This window comes from Cynara cardunculus (genome assembly GCF_001531365.2).
Source record: "Cynara cardunculus var. scolymus isolate 2C chromosome LG 17, CcrdV1, whole genome shotgun sequence".
Taxonomy (NCBI): Eukaryota; Viridiplantae; Streptophyta; class Magnoliopsida; order Asterales; family Asteraceae; genus Cynara; species Cynara cardunculus.
Genome location: NC_037544.1, coordinates 1745739 through 1760061, shown reverse-complemented (window position 1 = coordinate 1760061; position 14323 = coordinate 1745739). Strand labels below are relative to the sequence as shown.

At 34.6% G+C, this 14323-nt stretch overlaps 2 protein-coding genes across 2 annotated transcripts; both read left to right on the top strand.

Annotated features, from left to right (window-relative positions):
* The first annotated feature begins 4999 nt into the window (after window positions 1–4999).
* LOC112500427 (receptor-like protein kinase THESEUS 1) lies at window positions 5000–8390 on the top strand. Its single transcript, XM_025103923.1, has 3 exons — window positions 5000–5019; window positions 5344–5366; window positions 5587–8390. Exons 1-3 carry the CDS (start codon window positions 5000–5002, stop codon window positions 8052–8054), a joined length of 2511 nt encoding a protein of 836 aa, XP_024959691.1. The 3' UTR covers window positions 8055–8390.
* Window positions 8391–10976: 2586 nt separating this feature from the next.
* Window positions 10977–13973, top strand: LOC112500426 (transmembrane protein 184A-like). Its single transcript, XM_025103922.1, has 4 exons — window positions 10977–11225; window positions 11340–11462; window positions 12516–12806; window positions 13776–13973. The coding sequence occupies exons 1-4, from the start codon at window positions 10977–10979 to the stop codon at window positions 13971–13973; spliced, it is 861 nt and encodes a 286-aa protein (XP_024959690.1).
* Window positions 13974–14323: the final 350 nt, after the last annotated feature.

The following is a 14323-nucleotide window of genomic DNA, read 5'->3' as shown; positions in this document are numbered from 1 at the left end:
TTTTTTATGCATAAAATATTGTTTATTGATTCACATTACTTACAATTTAAGATTATAAATAGATTGTGTGTAAATATAACTTATTAAAGTTTCGTGTTTGAATTCGTGTAACTAGCATGTAAACATAATCAAATACAAGATAAATATCTTATTTTAAATATAAAAAATATAAAATATAATTAGGCTAATCATTAAGTTCTAACAGAATGTTTAATTATTATATTTATAAAAAATTATATGATTAAACCAATAATAAATTACTTCTTTATTAAATTCAAATTAAATTATAATAAAAAGTTGAATTAAATAAATTATGCAGAAAATGAGAACTTTTGAATAGTTAACTTGACAATAATATTAATATATTTTTATTTCAGATTTTTATGATATTTTAAAATTTATATTTTATTAAAAAAATAAAAACATTATTGATTTCTTAAAACCATATAAAATCGTTTTATAATATCGATGGAAATAAAGAATAAAACAAAATATTAAAATCGATATGTATCTGACTGCATTGTGTGAATACCCTTCTAGTTTAGTATAAAATATAAATATCATGTACATTTATTAATACAACTATCTTATAATCTAAAACTCTAAGCTAAAGTTTTTAAAACTTAATGTTTGAACTAAATAAAACTGATCGATAGATTTTGTAGATTTATCTTTTTTCCAAAATTTAATCTATATTAAATAAAATTCAGTTTTTTTTAGTAAAATGTTGTTCTTAAAGTATTCTTCTAACCTTGAATATGTTATTTCTCTACTCATAATTTTTTTTTTTCATCATCAACCATTTGATACAATTTATTCATATTTCTTACGTACATCACATTCAGTTAATTTTCTTAATTTACATATATATGTTCACAGCTATTGAACATATATACGAATGAGTTATATAAAGATGTGAATAGATTGAATATATATATATATATATATATATATATATATATATATGAAAAGCGTACGTGATAGTATAATTGTCTAATGTATATATTATAGAATTTCAACAATCATATTAAATCTAAGAAATAAAAGAATATCAGGTACATCGGGTTAGGTTGAGTTCAAATAATAGTAACCCAATATCAACTCAATACATACGGTTTGAAAATTTTACAACTCGATTAGACATCGGGTTGCTTCGGGTTAAGTTATTTCGTGTTAGGTTGGGTTGATTGGGTTTTTGAGCATCCCTACTTGGGATCATGTGAGACAAGACTGTTTTCGTGAGACACGATTTTTACACTTGAAAGTTCACAGCAAAACACCGTGAAGGTGACTTTCACAGTGTTTTTGCTACAAGGATTCGACCATTTTTTTACCTTCACAACATTTTGTTGTAAAGTTTCAAGTGTAAAAATCGTGTCTCACAAAAACAACTTTGTCTCACATGAACCCAACCCTCATCGCAAATCCTACTATCCAAATACACCAAAGATTTAAATCATTCTGAATCTAAATCATTTTAATTTAAAATCCTTCAAAACCAAACCAAATACCTCTTTTAAGCTTTCGAACAATCTCGATGTATTAAACAGGTATATTTAAAAATTAAATATTTATTTTAATAAAATAAAATATATAAAATAATATTAAAATAATTATTTAAATTTATTGTGATATTTGACAGAAAAAGGGATGATGATCCTTGGCTTTTTATTGGCGGACGGAGTTTGACCAAAAGTCCTCCTCAATCTCCGCCACCAACGCTGTTGTTCAAGTCTTCGGATCTTAACAGGTTATAAACGAACCGAACGAACATGAATAAAAGTTTGCTTATATTTATTTGTTTAATTTAACCGAACAAATAACAAACACAAACAGTAAACGAACGAAAATCTTTGTGTTTGTGTTCGTTCGTTTAGAAATCAGGTGTGTTCGTGTCCGTTTATGTTCGTTCGTTAACATGCTAAACAAACGAACATAAACGAACGGGCTAAACGAACATAAACAAACAGATCTAAACGAACATAAACGATAAAAGGTAAAATTTTCAAATAAGACAAAATGATGATAAAATTGAATCTAAATAAATCCTAAAAAGTTAAAACTTAAATAAATATTATTTGAATTCAAATCAGATAAATAAAAGATTATACATTAAATTTAATATATAAACGAACGTCCATGATAACATAAATGAACGAACGAAACTTTTGTTCATCTTCGTCCGTTTAACATAAAAGAACAAAAAAAATTGTTCATTTATTAAATAAACGAACTTCCCGTCGAACGGTTCGCTGAACATTCAGTTCATTTGCAATCCTAATTACTTTATTTATTAGAAAACAATTCTTTTTAACATATTTAAAAATATTATTACAAACAAATCTTATGAAATACCAACCATCTTCAGTAGGATTTCTAAAACCCAGCATTTATAGAGTTTCAGTAAAATCCCAAGATTCCAATTCCGGACTTTTCTTTAAACCAAACACAGAATTATAATAGATTTCAGTTCCAGATCCCATGAAATCCAGCAAACCAAATGGACCCCAAAGCTTAAAAGGTTGTGTAGTTACTGATTCGGTGATTTTTGATTTCAAACTCATTTAATGTGTTAAATATACAGATAACATGCATAAACGATAAACCAGTTATTTCGAAGAAAAAAACAAAGAAGCCAACAACGATCTGCTGTAAAGAAACGGTCCTTTTCAAACGCCGTCAACTAACAAGTCGTGTTGATGCGGCCCCCGCCGGCCCCCGTCCTTTTATTAAATCAATAACAATATTGTGTGGGGCTGTAAAAAACGATGTTCAATGATTTATGGATAAATTGCATGTGACAAAAAAGGTAGCTACGAAAGTTAGGTAACATGTCAAATGTATAGCTTTTTAATCCGAGTGAAAAACAGGTAACGAGTTGGACACACAATAACGAGGTCTGGTCTGAATGCCACCGAAAATATAACATCTTACTCGAGCATTAAAATACGTTGTATTTTAATATAATATTTATTTTGTTTGAATATACATATTCTTTCTGTTTATTGGTCTAAATTAGGGTTGTTCATCGGTTGACATCTATTGGATGTGAGGGGAACCGAACCGACCTAATCATCCATTGGATGTTGGATTTTGGCAACCGGTCCGATCCGATTAATATGGATGATTGGGTCAGTTAGGTTTCATTTATTGGATATCCAATGAATGATCCATTGGGATTGGATCGATCCAGTATGTTAATTCAGTCCAATTCTTCAACAATGATACAAATTGATTAATCACTTTTAATAGGGGTGAGCATAGGCGGGTACCCGCCCTTTTTTACAGGAACCGGAACCGGCGGTTCTTGAGATATTGGAACCGGAACCGGTTAGAGCGGTTCTTAAATTTTTGGAACTGGAACCGGAACCGCCGGGAACCGGTTCCGGTTCCGGTTACCCGCTTCCTAAAATATTAAAATTTTGTTATTTAGAAATAAAAAATAAAACGTTGCCAAAACACTAAATAAATAAGCAAGAATACAAATTATATATAATAATGGTTACAAATATTGTTTAATRATTACAAACCATAATAGACTAATAGAAAATGTTCAAAGTTTAACGATTACATACTATAATGGTAAATTTTCAAAGTTTAACGATTATATACTATGAATCCAAGTGAACACACAATTTAAAAAAATACGAATCATTCTATATGAAGAATTTAGATGAAGAATGAAGATGACGACGTGCTTTCAAGATGTAAACCTAATATAAATTTGGTACTAAAAAAAAATTATTTAAAAATACCGGGTACCCGGCGGGTAACGGTTCCGAAAAATTGAGAATCGGAATCGGAACCATTCTCAATCGGTTCCGTATTTTAAGAACCAGAACCGGAACCACTCATATCGGTTCCGGTTCTGGAACCGGCGGTTCCAAGGCAGTTCCGGTTACATAGCCGGGTACCCGGTTCTGCTGCTCACCCCTAACTTTTAATATGTGTTAAAACCAACACAATGATGGAGATTTTGAGTTCGGATTTTGGATAAATTGGATCGTTCTTGATTTTGAGTTACGACTTTTAATTGACTTTTATTTTAAGTTATGATTCTTGTTCTTGATTTTCAGTTAGGGTTTGATTTAAAGAAAATTAAAAAAATAATTGAAAAAACATGTATTTATTATATGTAACTAGAAGGGTACTCGCGCAATGCAGCGAAATACATCTTGATTTTAACATTTCATTTTATTCTTTATCTCAATCGATGTTATAATATGATTTTATGTGATTTTGAAAAAACGATGATGTTTTTATTTTTGAATAAAATATAAATTTAAAAACATCATAAAAATTTGATAAAATTATATCGATATTAGTATCAAATTAACTATTTAAAATTTTTTAATTCGGTTTTTTATTATAATTTAATTTAGGTTCAATAACAAAGTAATTTATATTTAATTTAATAATATAATTTTCTTATAAAAATAATAGTTAATTATTTTATTGGAACTCGATAATTATCTTAATTATATTTTAGATTTTAATATAATTTTTTTATAAAATGGTTTTTAAGAGTTTTTGTCAATTTTTTATAATATATTATAGATAATATAATATCACGAATTTGGTCCTTATATGTCAAGTTTTACAAATTTGGTCCTTTATCTTTATTCATTACAAAAAAAAAGGAAAATAATTCACTTAACGGAATTTCTTAACTTTATTAGGATGAAAGGAAAAACGAAATGAAATACTAACCATAGTCTATACTCTATAGAAATGAAATAAACAGTTTTTAAACCACAGGGACTAAAATCGTTATAAATACCAAACCACAGGGACTAAAATCGTAGTTTACTATATGCATATAACAAACAAAAGCACGTGATTTGCAGAAGTTTCATGGTGGCTTCCATATTAATAGAATAGTCACCCAAATCAAAGATATCAATTAAATGAAATCACTTGTAAATGATTTGATACCAGCTGTTTTGATTGAATCATAGATTTTCTTCCAGATTGTTTGTGGGCCCACCACCCTGTTCTTATGGCAGCCTGGAAAGAGCTGTGACTCTAAACTTCACTCTAAACCTTCCACCTTTATCAATGGAGATCATTCATGGCGTCCTCACATTCAAATTAAACCTAAACCCATTTAGATTTGCAGGAATTCGACACCATTTTCTTGATTTCTATTGGGTTTTTGGTATCAAATTGAAACACCCAACTGTTCGTTTTCTTGAAGATCTAATTAGCTTCATTTTGATCCAATTTGGAGTTTGAGGGTTAAGAATCGAGTTTCTTCAACTGGGTTTCTTCCATTCTTGTTCTTGACTCATCTAATCACCTTCGGTTTTCTCCAATTTTGGTGATTTAGGGTTAAAAATCGAGTTTCTTGAACTGGGTTCCTTCGATTCTTGAATTTTGAAGATCTAATCAGCTTCATTTTGATCCAATTTTGGTGTTTTAGGGTTAAAAATCGAGTTTCTTGAACTGGGTTTCTTCGGTTCGTGTTCTTGATTCATTTACATTTTCTGGGTATTAGATTGTGAGCTTCGATTGCTGTTAAACTTGGGGATTTTGGATTTAGGGTTTTCAAGAAAATGAGTTTCTTGAATTTAGGGTTTAGGGTTCTTCTTGTTCTTATCTCTTTATATCTTCATAGTTCATCTTCTTCATTCATTCCTGATGATAATTACTTGATTTCTTGTGGTTCTTCACAAAATATCACATTTCTTGGCCAAATTTATGTCCCAGATTCATCATTTCACCTCAAAACCCCGCAAAATTCGAATGAAATCGAATCGAATTCGACTGTTCCATTACCGATCCACCAATCTGCGCGAGTTTTCACCGCCATTTCCTCCTACGAATTCGAGATCCGAAAACAAGGTCGCCATTGGATCCGACTCCATTTTTACCCGATCCCCGGCCACCACCTCGATTCGGCCTCGTTCACCGTCGTCACTGAAAGCTTTGTCCTCTTAAACAGTTACAGTTTCAAAAGCCACAACGGTTCTTCGTTTGTTTCGAAAGAGTTTTCGATCAATGTGACTTCAAACACATTGCTTCTGAACTTCGTCCCGTCGAACAATTCGATCGCGTTTGTGAACGCAATTGAAGTTGTTTCGATTCCCGATAACTTGATCCCTGATCAAGCTATTGGGTTATCTCCGTCCAGCCCGGTTAACGGGTTGGCGGAGCTTGCGTTCGAGACTGTTTACCGATTGAACATGGGGGGACCGAAACTCAGTCCGCAGAATGATACGTTAGGAAGAACGTGGGAAAACGATGAGAAATACCTTCATGTTAATAGCTCCGCTGCAAATGTGTCGATAAATCCTTCGTTTGTGAAGTATCCCGATGATTTGACGCCGGATATAGCGCCGAATTGGGTGTATGCAACGGCTCAGACGATGGGCGATGCGAATGTCGCGAATTTGAACTTTAATGTCACTTGGGTTCTTCCGGTTGATCCCGATTTTGCGTATTTTGTTCGGGTTCATTTTTGCGATATCGTGAGCACGTCTTTGAATACTCTTGTGTTCAATTTGTATATAAATTCCGATAATGCTTATGCCAGTTTGGATCTCTCGAGCTTGACCGGTAATTTGGATGTTCCGGTGTATAAGGATTTCGTCGTGAATTCGACGGATAATTCGAATACTTTGTCGGTTAGTGTTGGCCCGGACGCGGATGCAGATGAAGCCAACGCGATTCTGAACGGTCTTGAAATCTTGAAGATTAGCAATGGAGCTCGAAGCTTAGATGGGGTTTCGGTGGTGGGTGATCTGGTTGTTTTTCCCGCGAGCCGGAAGAAGAAGATTGGGGTTGTTGTTGCGGCGGTTCTCGGGTTGGTGGTGGTGGTGATTCTTTTGGGTTTGTGTTATTGTTGGAAGGCGGGTCGTGGGTCGAAAAAGACGGATCGTACGAAACCGTGGCTTCCGCTTCCATTGTATGGGAATTCCGTCACCATGACGAAGATGTCGACGACGGCAAGCTGCATTTCGTTGGCTTCGTGTAATCTCGGAAGGAACTTTAGTTTTCAAGAAATCATGGAGGCGACGAATAAGTTCGACGAAAGTTTGTTGCTTGGAGTCGGTGGTTTCGGGCGGGTTTACAAGGGAACGATGGAAGACGGGACCCTTGTCGCGGTAAAACGGGGAAACCCGAGATCGGAACAAGGTCTTGCGGAGTTTCGAACGGAGATTGAGATGTTGTCGAAGCTACGGCATCGTCATCTCGTCTCGCTCATCGGGTATTGCGATGAACGATCAGAAATGATTCTCATTTACGAGTTCATGGCAAACGGGCCCCTCAGGAGCCATCTTTACGGTACAGATCTTCCGTCGCTTTCCTGGAAGCAAAGGTTGGAGATCTGTATCGGGGCCGCCAGGGGCCTACATTATCTCCATACCGGTGCATCACAATGCGTGATTCATCGTGATGTGAAAACGACTAACATTTTGTTGGACGAGAATTTCGTTGCAAAAGTTGCTGACTTCGGTCTGTCGAAGGCAGGACCCTCCCTCGACCAGACCCACGTCAGCACCGCCGTGAAGGGTAGTTTCGGGTACCTGGATCCTGAATACTTCCGACGACAACAACTGACGGAGAAATCAGACGTGTATTCATTCGGGGTCGTACTGATGGAGGTCTTGTGTACCAGACCGGCTTTGAACCCGGTTCTTCCGAGAGATCAAGTGAACATCGCCGAATGGGCTCTAACATGGCAAAAAAGGGGGAATTTGGATCAAATTATGGATCAGAATCTTGTCGGGAAGGTGAACCCGGCATCGTTGAAGAAATACGGTGAAACCGCGGAAAAATGTTTGGCGGAGTACGGTGCCGATCGGCCATCGATGGGCGATGTTTTGTGGACGTTGGAGTACGCGTTGCAGCTCGAAGAGACGTCTTCAGCTCTATTGGAACCGGAAGATAGCAGCATGAACCATATCCCGGGGATCGTATTGAGCCCACTCGAACCGCTTGATAACAGCGTGAGTATGATCGATGGGGACGATTTCAGGACCAATAATGGCGGGGCGGATGGTACAACGAGTGGCGTGTTCTCTCAACTCGTACATCCGCGAGGAAGATGATCGAATGGAGTCGGTGGCAGATATAAAAATTTAAAGAAATTGACCAAAATAATCCATCTTTCCGACCAAAATTCACTTTTTAGCCATTTTTTGAACCAAATTCTCATTTTATCTGGAATTTAAGCAAATGGGATGCTTATGCAACTTTACATAAAATATTTTCTTTTTTCATTTTTTTTAATTTAAAAATCGAGTTTATGTCGATTAAAATGGGAATAATATTGAAAAAAATGCTAAAAAGTGAATTTGGTTGGAGAGATTTGTTATTTTGGTCGATTTCTTTGTACATTATGCAAAATGAATCACGATGGTGACGTTATAAAAGCCGTAGAAGAATTTATAGTGTGACGGACAAGTCCGCTGGTGATACGGGATTCCGGTGGGGCCTTCTTGAATCCGCCCCTGAACGGAGTGTTGTGATCGTGGAGACAAAACCGAACGTGGTTTTTGTATTCGTAAAATTTATATCGTTTAAAGATCGATTCGATTCTTGTTTTGTAACGAATTATTTGAAGATTGAATATATAAAATAAAGCACGAAGTGTTTGAAGGTTTTGCATCAAGTGTAAGTTGTTTGGATAGCGGTTTAGAGTTACATATGAAACAACATTGTATAAATAATTAATTTTTTTATATATTTATAAAAATAAAAAAATTAATTTATAAATATATAAAAAAATTAATTTATAAATTTATATGATTTATTGAATTTTGTAAATAATTATGCATCTAAATAACTAAATTAAAATATTTGTACCGTACCAGTTAAATAAAAATAGAGTAAATTACGTTTTTGTCCCTATGGTTTATTAAAAATTGAGATTTTTGTCTTTGTGGTTGAGAAATTATGGTTTTTGTTCCTATGATTTATAATTCATTGTTATTTTCATTCTTATAGTTTATAATTTATTATCTTTTCAGTCAATTTGTTTACAATTCTCTATTGTTTTGATTCTTTGTATTTACTCCAACAATTATGTTAAAATAGAGTAGTTGTTGGAGTTGAATGTAATTTTTTTAGAGATTTTGGTATTTAATACCAAACGTTACAACCTTTTTGGAGGCTTTGTTACATCTAAAACTTCTGATTACATTGCATAAATGAGATAACATAGAATATATGTTAAGAACAAAAATGGAGTAAACCTAAAACGATTAACAATCTGAAGCTAAACATAAACCATTAATGATTTGAATCTAAAATCAAAGAATTAATGGTTTGAACATAAGTAATTTCGGCTATACTTTTACATAGATTGATAAAAAAAAACCCTAAACACATGTAAATTTGGGCCTCAAACCCTAAAATTCAGGGAGCCTATTCAAAATATCGCATTTAACATGCTAAATAACGGCCCTGTTTAATACCCTATTTTAGAGAAAGATGGCAAACTATTGAAGATACTTTTAATACGGAGATAAAGAAAAAACAATATATTGTAAATGATAGGAACTAAATCACAATTTCTAAACTATAGGGACAAAAATGGGAATTATTAGCAAATCATAGGGGCTAAAATTGTAATTTACTCATCAAATAGAAATATTTGCATTCGTCTTCCGATCTCCGTTGGAGGTTCGCGTCATCATCAATGGCAACACCATCATATACTGATATACGATTCACATAACGTTTCGTTCTCTGTAATTTCAATGATGCACCATCTAAACTTATCAATGCCTACGTAATGTTCTAAAATGATCGGTGGATCGCCTTGATTCGGACTTCATATATCTTCGATTTAATGGTATTTCCCGCCTTTTTTTGAATCTATGTTTTCAATTAGCGTTTTGTCTCGATTAGTTTCAATTCTTATTCATTCATTTCTCTTGATCTTAGTTTCATTTTCGATTTGTTACAAAATTGGGAAGAAATTGGAAAAACGAAGTGTTGAGGGCTAATTTTTGGTGCCGAAGGGTGAATTATAAATGTTGACGGTACTTTTTAGGAGTAATCGTGTGGGAAAGAGGATATGCTTGATGTAATTCAATTTCCATTTTTCTAGCCTGCATTTTGTTAGTTCTTGATTTGAGAAGTTTCCATCTGCAATGTAACATTTGTGAAGTAAGCCATCAATACCTTAAATCTCCAGTTGTTTGAAGATTATTTGGGTCGATCATTTGCATTGGCTTTGGGTACTAAAAATAGTATTGCATAGATTACCTTTCATCTTTACACGGAATCGTTCAAAAGACACAGACCACTATAGTTCAGTTAAAAAGACGTTTTAAAAAGCAATCAAAGATGAGAATGAAGAGAACCAGTCACTAGATGAAATGAAAATGAGTTCTTCTTTGGTCCTTCCAAACAGACTAGAAGACCTAGTTGATTAGATCAAGAAACCAAAATTCTGTCGCATAACCTATTGAAGTAGTATTTGTCTCGTATCAGCAAGTTGTCAAGATTGATATATGTATATATGGGGCAGCTTCCGTTAGTAACCTAAAAATGATTAGGAACCTGGGAACTGTCCATGGCATGACACATGGAATATTCATGAGGAATCTGGACATGTTATTCATCATGATTGTTGTAACATATTCATCATGAATGTGTGATTCATGATGAATAACAGGTCCATATTCGTCATGAATGTGTGATCCATGATGAATTGTTATTCATTTTACATGTATTATTCATGATGAATATTCATTTTGAAGAGGGACACATGGTGCGTTGTGGGCGGGTCCCGGGTTCGTAATCAAACGAAACTTCCCGCATGTGTGTGTGTATATGTATGTATTGTGTGTGACTCACGCATGCTCCTTTGAGCTAGCTTTTGAGAGTGAATTCTACCCAAGCTCATTTATCCGCCAACTATTTTGTTCGTGCAACATTACATCATATACTATTTTATTTCGTGCAGATCCCTAGTTCTGGGCTTCCAAGCAGCTAGCAACATTTATGATAGAACTCTAAAGATGAACCATAAAGAGCAAATTCTAATTGGTTCTGCAGCATGTGTAATGATTACGATCACTTTATCATTGAAGTTGCTCATTGACCATCTTCTTCATTGGAAGAAACCCAAGGAACAAAAGGCAATCGTAGTTATCATCCTCATGGCCCCTATCTATGCTATCGACTCCTATGTGGGATTGCTTGTATTTCGTGGCAATGAAACCTTTTTTGAGTTACTCGACTCCATCAAAGAATGCTACGAGGGTTTGGTGAGAACTGAGAACCCAAGACCTTTTTGTGTCACTTTAACATATGAGATGTGGGAAATGCATCAACTCTTCTCATTAGATCAATCTTATCGTTTATTGTTTTATCATGTGCAGGTGATGGCTAAGTTCTTGGCTTTGCTGTACACTTACTTGGATATATCTATGAGCATGAATATAGTACCTGATGAGATCAAGGGAAGAGCCATTCACCATTCCTTCCCAATGACTCTTTTCCAAGTAAGTTCTCAATTTTGTTCATTTCGTTTGTGGGAAAATGTGAAACCTCATTAGATTACTCTTCAAAAGAGCCTTGAGGAGAGAAGGGATGTTTCAAGATATTTTGAGGAGAAATCGGATAAGAGACTTTAACACACCCCCTCCAACAGAGGCTAGACGGGTGCAAATTGTGCCTGAGTGTCATGAGGGGGTTAGACAAGAGCCCTTGTAGAGAGAAGGGGTTCCAACATATATTGAAGAGATAGTGTCCAAGCCTAGCCTATATAGGACTCTGACATAACCCCTCCAACTGACGCTAGATGGGCAATGATATCCTAGAGTGTCGAGTTCCGGGCAAAGATTCCCCGAATGGTAGACCTTGGTTTATTACCATGTGAGAATATGTGGAACCCCCATTAGATTACTCTCTAAAATAGCCCTTGAGGAGAGAGAGGGGTTTCCAGCATATATTGAAGAGATAGTGTCCAAGTCTAGCCGATGTGGGACCCTAAGAGTGAAAATATGTAGAACCCATTGGTTTATTCTCTAAAAGATCCTTTACCAGAGAATGGGTTCCCATATATATTGAGAAGCAATCATCCAACTAGCTAAGGTGGGGTTTTAACATCATATATATAGAGTAAGTTTCACGGGACAACCCCATATGAAACTGAGGAACACCCTAATAACAGTTCATTTGTACGGTATGTACATGTGCATACACTAAAGATGCTTCCTGGTGCCTGTGTATATGCCATGCACATGTGCATACCGGAAAAATTACTTAAAAGTTACTTGTATGCACATGTGCATATCGTATAAATGAACGATTACTAGAGTGTTCCTCAGTTTTTCATTTTTTTTGCGGTTTTTCCCTTAACGTCACCTGTATATATTATATATATGTTGTAATATTACTTCAGAATCACATGCAAAACAAGGAAAATATTCAATTAGGCACACAACTTATAATGATTAGGAAACACTTGAAGATTTGCAGATAAAATATGTTCATTTGAATATAACTAGAGAACATAGATAGGAACTATTACTGACCGCTTATATAAATTGCAGCCTCGCACAGTCTATCTGAACCATCACAAACTGAAACTCCTCAAGTATTGGACATGGCAGTTCGTAGTGATTCGACCTGTGTGCTCCATCTTGATGATAGTTCTTCAACTCCTTGAGATATACCCCGATTGGCTTAGCTGGACATTTACCACAATCTTGAATGTATCGGTTTCATTGGCGTTGTATGCCCTCATGATCTTCTACCATGTATTTGCTAAAGAATTGGCACCTCATAATCCTCTTGCCAAGTTCTTATGTGTCAAAGGGATCGTCTTCTTCTGTTTTTGGCAGGTACAGTTCTTAGCCCCTTGTAACACTACCACCTCACTGCATAATCGGTTTTTAGGACGACATAAATGTCTAAATGTCTTAATAAACTGTTTCATAAGACCAAATAATGTGCATGTAGAAGGGTTACAATAGGATGACAGGATGTACTAGGACATCCTAACAAGTTTTTTTAGGACACTTTTGAAATAAAGTGTGCTACTAGCTTTTTTATAGGATACTTTTGAAAAGTGTCTTAAAAATATTTTTAACTAGACATTTGTTTTATAAGACATGTTTTTAAATTATGCTACAGGAAAGAGGGGGAAAAACAATGTACTTCAAATTTTGAGTGATTACTGGATTTTTTTTTTTTGACAAATAAATCATTAAGTTACAGAAATTGAACAAATAAATCCTCGAACTTGTTAAAACTGGAAGAAAAAAATTAACGAACTTTTCATATTGTGTGCGATTCAAAACTCAAGTCCTATAAAGTATTTGGGTTTTTTTGAACTTTTCGTTAGAAAAAAACCTAATAGCACCCATTATTCAAAATTGTCCTAAAAAACTTATTAGGACGTCCAAAAGTGTTATAACAACTTATTATTTGGTCCTATAAAGTAGTCTATTAGGACATTTTAGACATTTTTTGTGTCCTATAAAGCTGATTTTGTTGGACTGCCCGCTCCTTAAGAGGTTGTTTGGTATGTTTTCCATTAAGTTATGTATAGATAAAGTTGTCTGTGTGGATTAATCTGTCTGTATAGATTGAGAAGGTTTTTATTGGAAATTTTTCATAGATGGAAAGAGCATGTTCTTTAATTGGGAGATGCAGGTTTGAAAAAAAAAACTTGGCTTTCTACATAAAGCTCCCCCTAAAAGCTTACTGAATAAGCCACTTTCTGTATCATTGAGCCACAACCAAACAGTCTACATATAACTCATTAAGCTGCTAACAAACAGAGATTAATAACAGATTATTATTTGCAGGGAGTGTTGCTTAGTGTTTTGGTGGCAATGGGTGTAATAAAGTCTCATCAATACTTGCCAGATGTAGCACATATCCAGCAAGCAATGCAAAATGGACTGGTGATAGTGGAGATGATATTTTTCTCAATATTTCAAATGTATGCATACAGTGCTGATCCATACAAAGATAAAGTTGTCAAACAAAAGAAGAAAGACTGACTCATAAATATGCAGAGATAATGTTGGTAAAGCCTTCTAATTTTTGGTGATCCGTACAGTTTTTATGCAAAGATCTTCTCTCCCTAAATTGTATGTCCAACCAATCATATGAAGACAATAATTATGTCTAATGTGTAACGGAATATTAACAAATATTAAATTAATTTAGGGCAGAAGTCTTTCTGATTGAAATTTTATGTCTTAAACATTTTAGTTTGTCTCATACCAACTAAGACAAAACTGAATCAGTTATGTAAGATTGTAATTAAGGATGGTGATTTGTGCCGACCCGGTGGAGAACCCGGCTCACCTGACCCAAACAGGGACGGAGATTCTCCGCTAAAACCGGT

Coding starts and splice junctions, on each gene's coding strand:
- LOC112500427 (XM_025103923.1), top strand. CDS start 5,000: ATGGCAGCCTGGAAAGAGCT. Junction 5,020..5,343: donor ATGGCAGCCTGGAAAGAGCT/GTGACTCTAAAC, acceptor TTAAAAATCGAG/TTTCTTGAACTGGGTTCCTT. Junction 5,367..5,586: donor CTTGAACTGGGTTCCTTCGA/TTCTTGAATTTT, acceptor GGTTTAGGGTTC/TTCTTGTTCTTATCTCTTTA.
- LOC112500426 (XM_025103922.1), top strand. CDS start 10,977: ATGAACCATAAAGAGCAAATTCTAATTGGTTCTGCAGCATGTGTAATG. Junction 11,463..12,515: donor TCCCAATGACTCTTTTCCAA/GTAAGTTCTCAA, acceptor TATAAATTGCAG/CCTCGCACAGTCTATCTGAA. Junction 12,807..13,775: donor TCTTCTTCTGTTTTTGGCAG/GTACAGTTCTTA, acceptor TATTATTTGCAG/GGAGTGTTGCTTAGTGTTTT.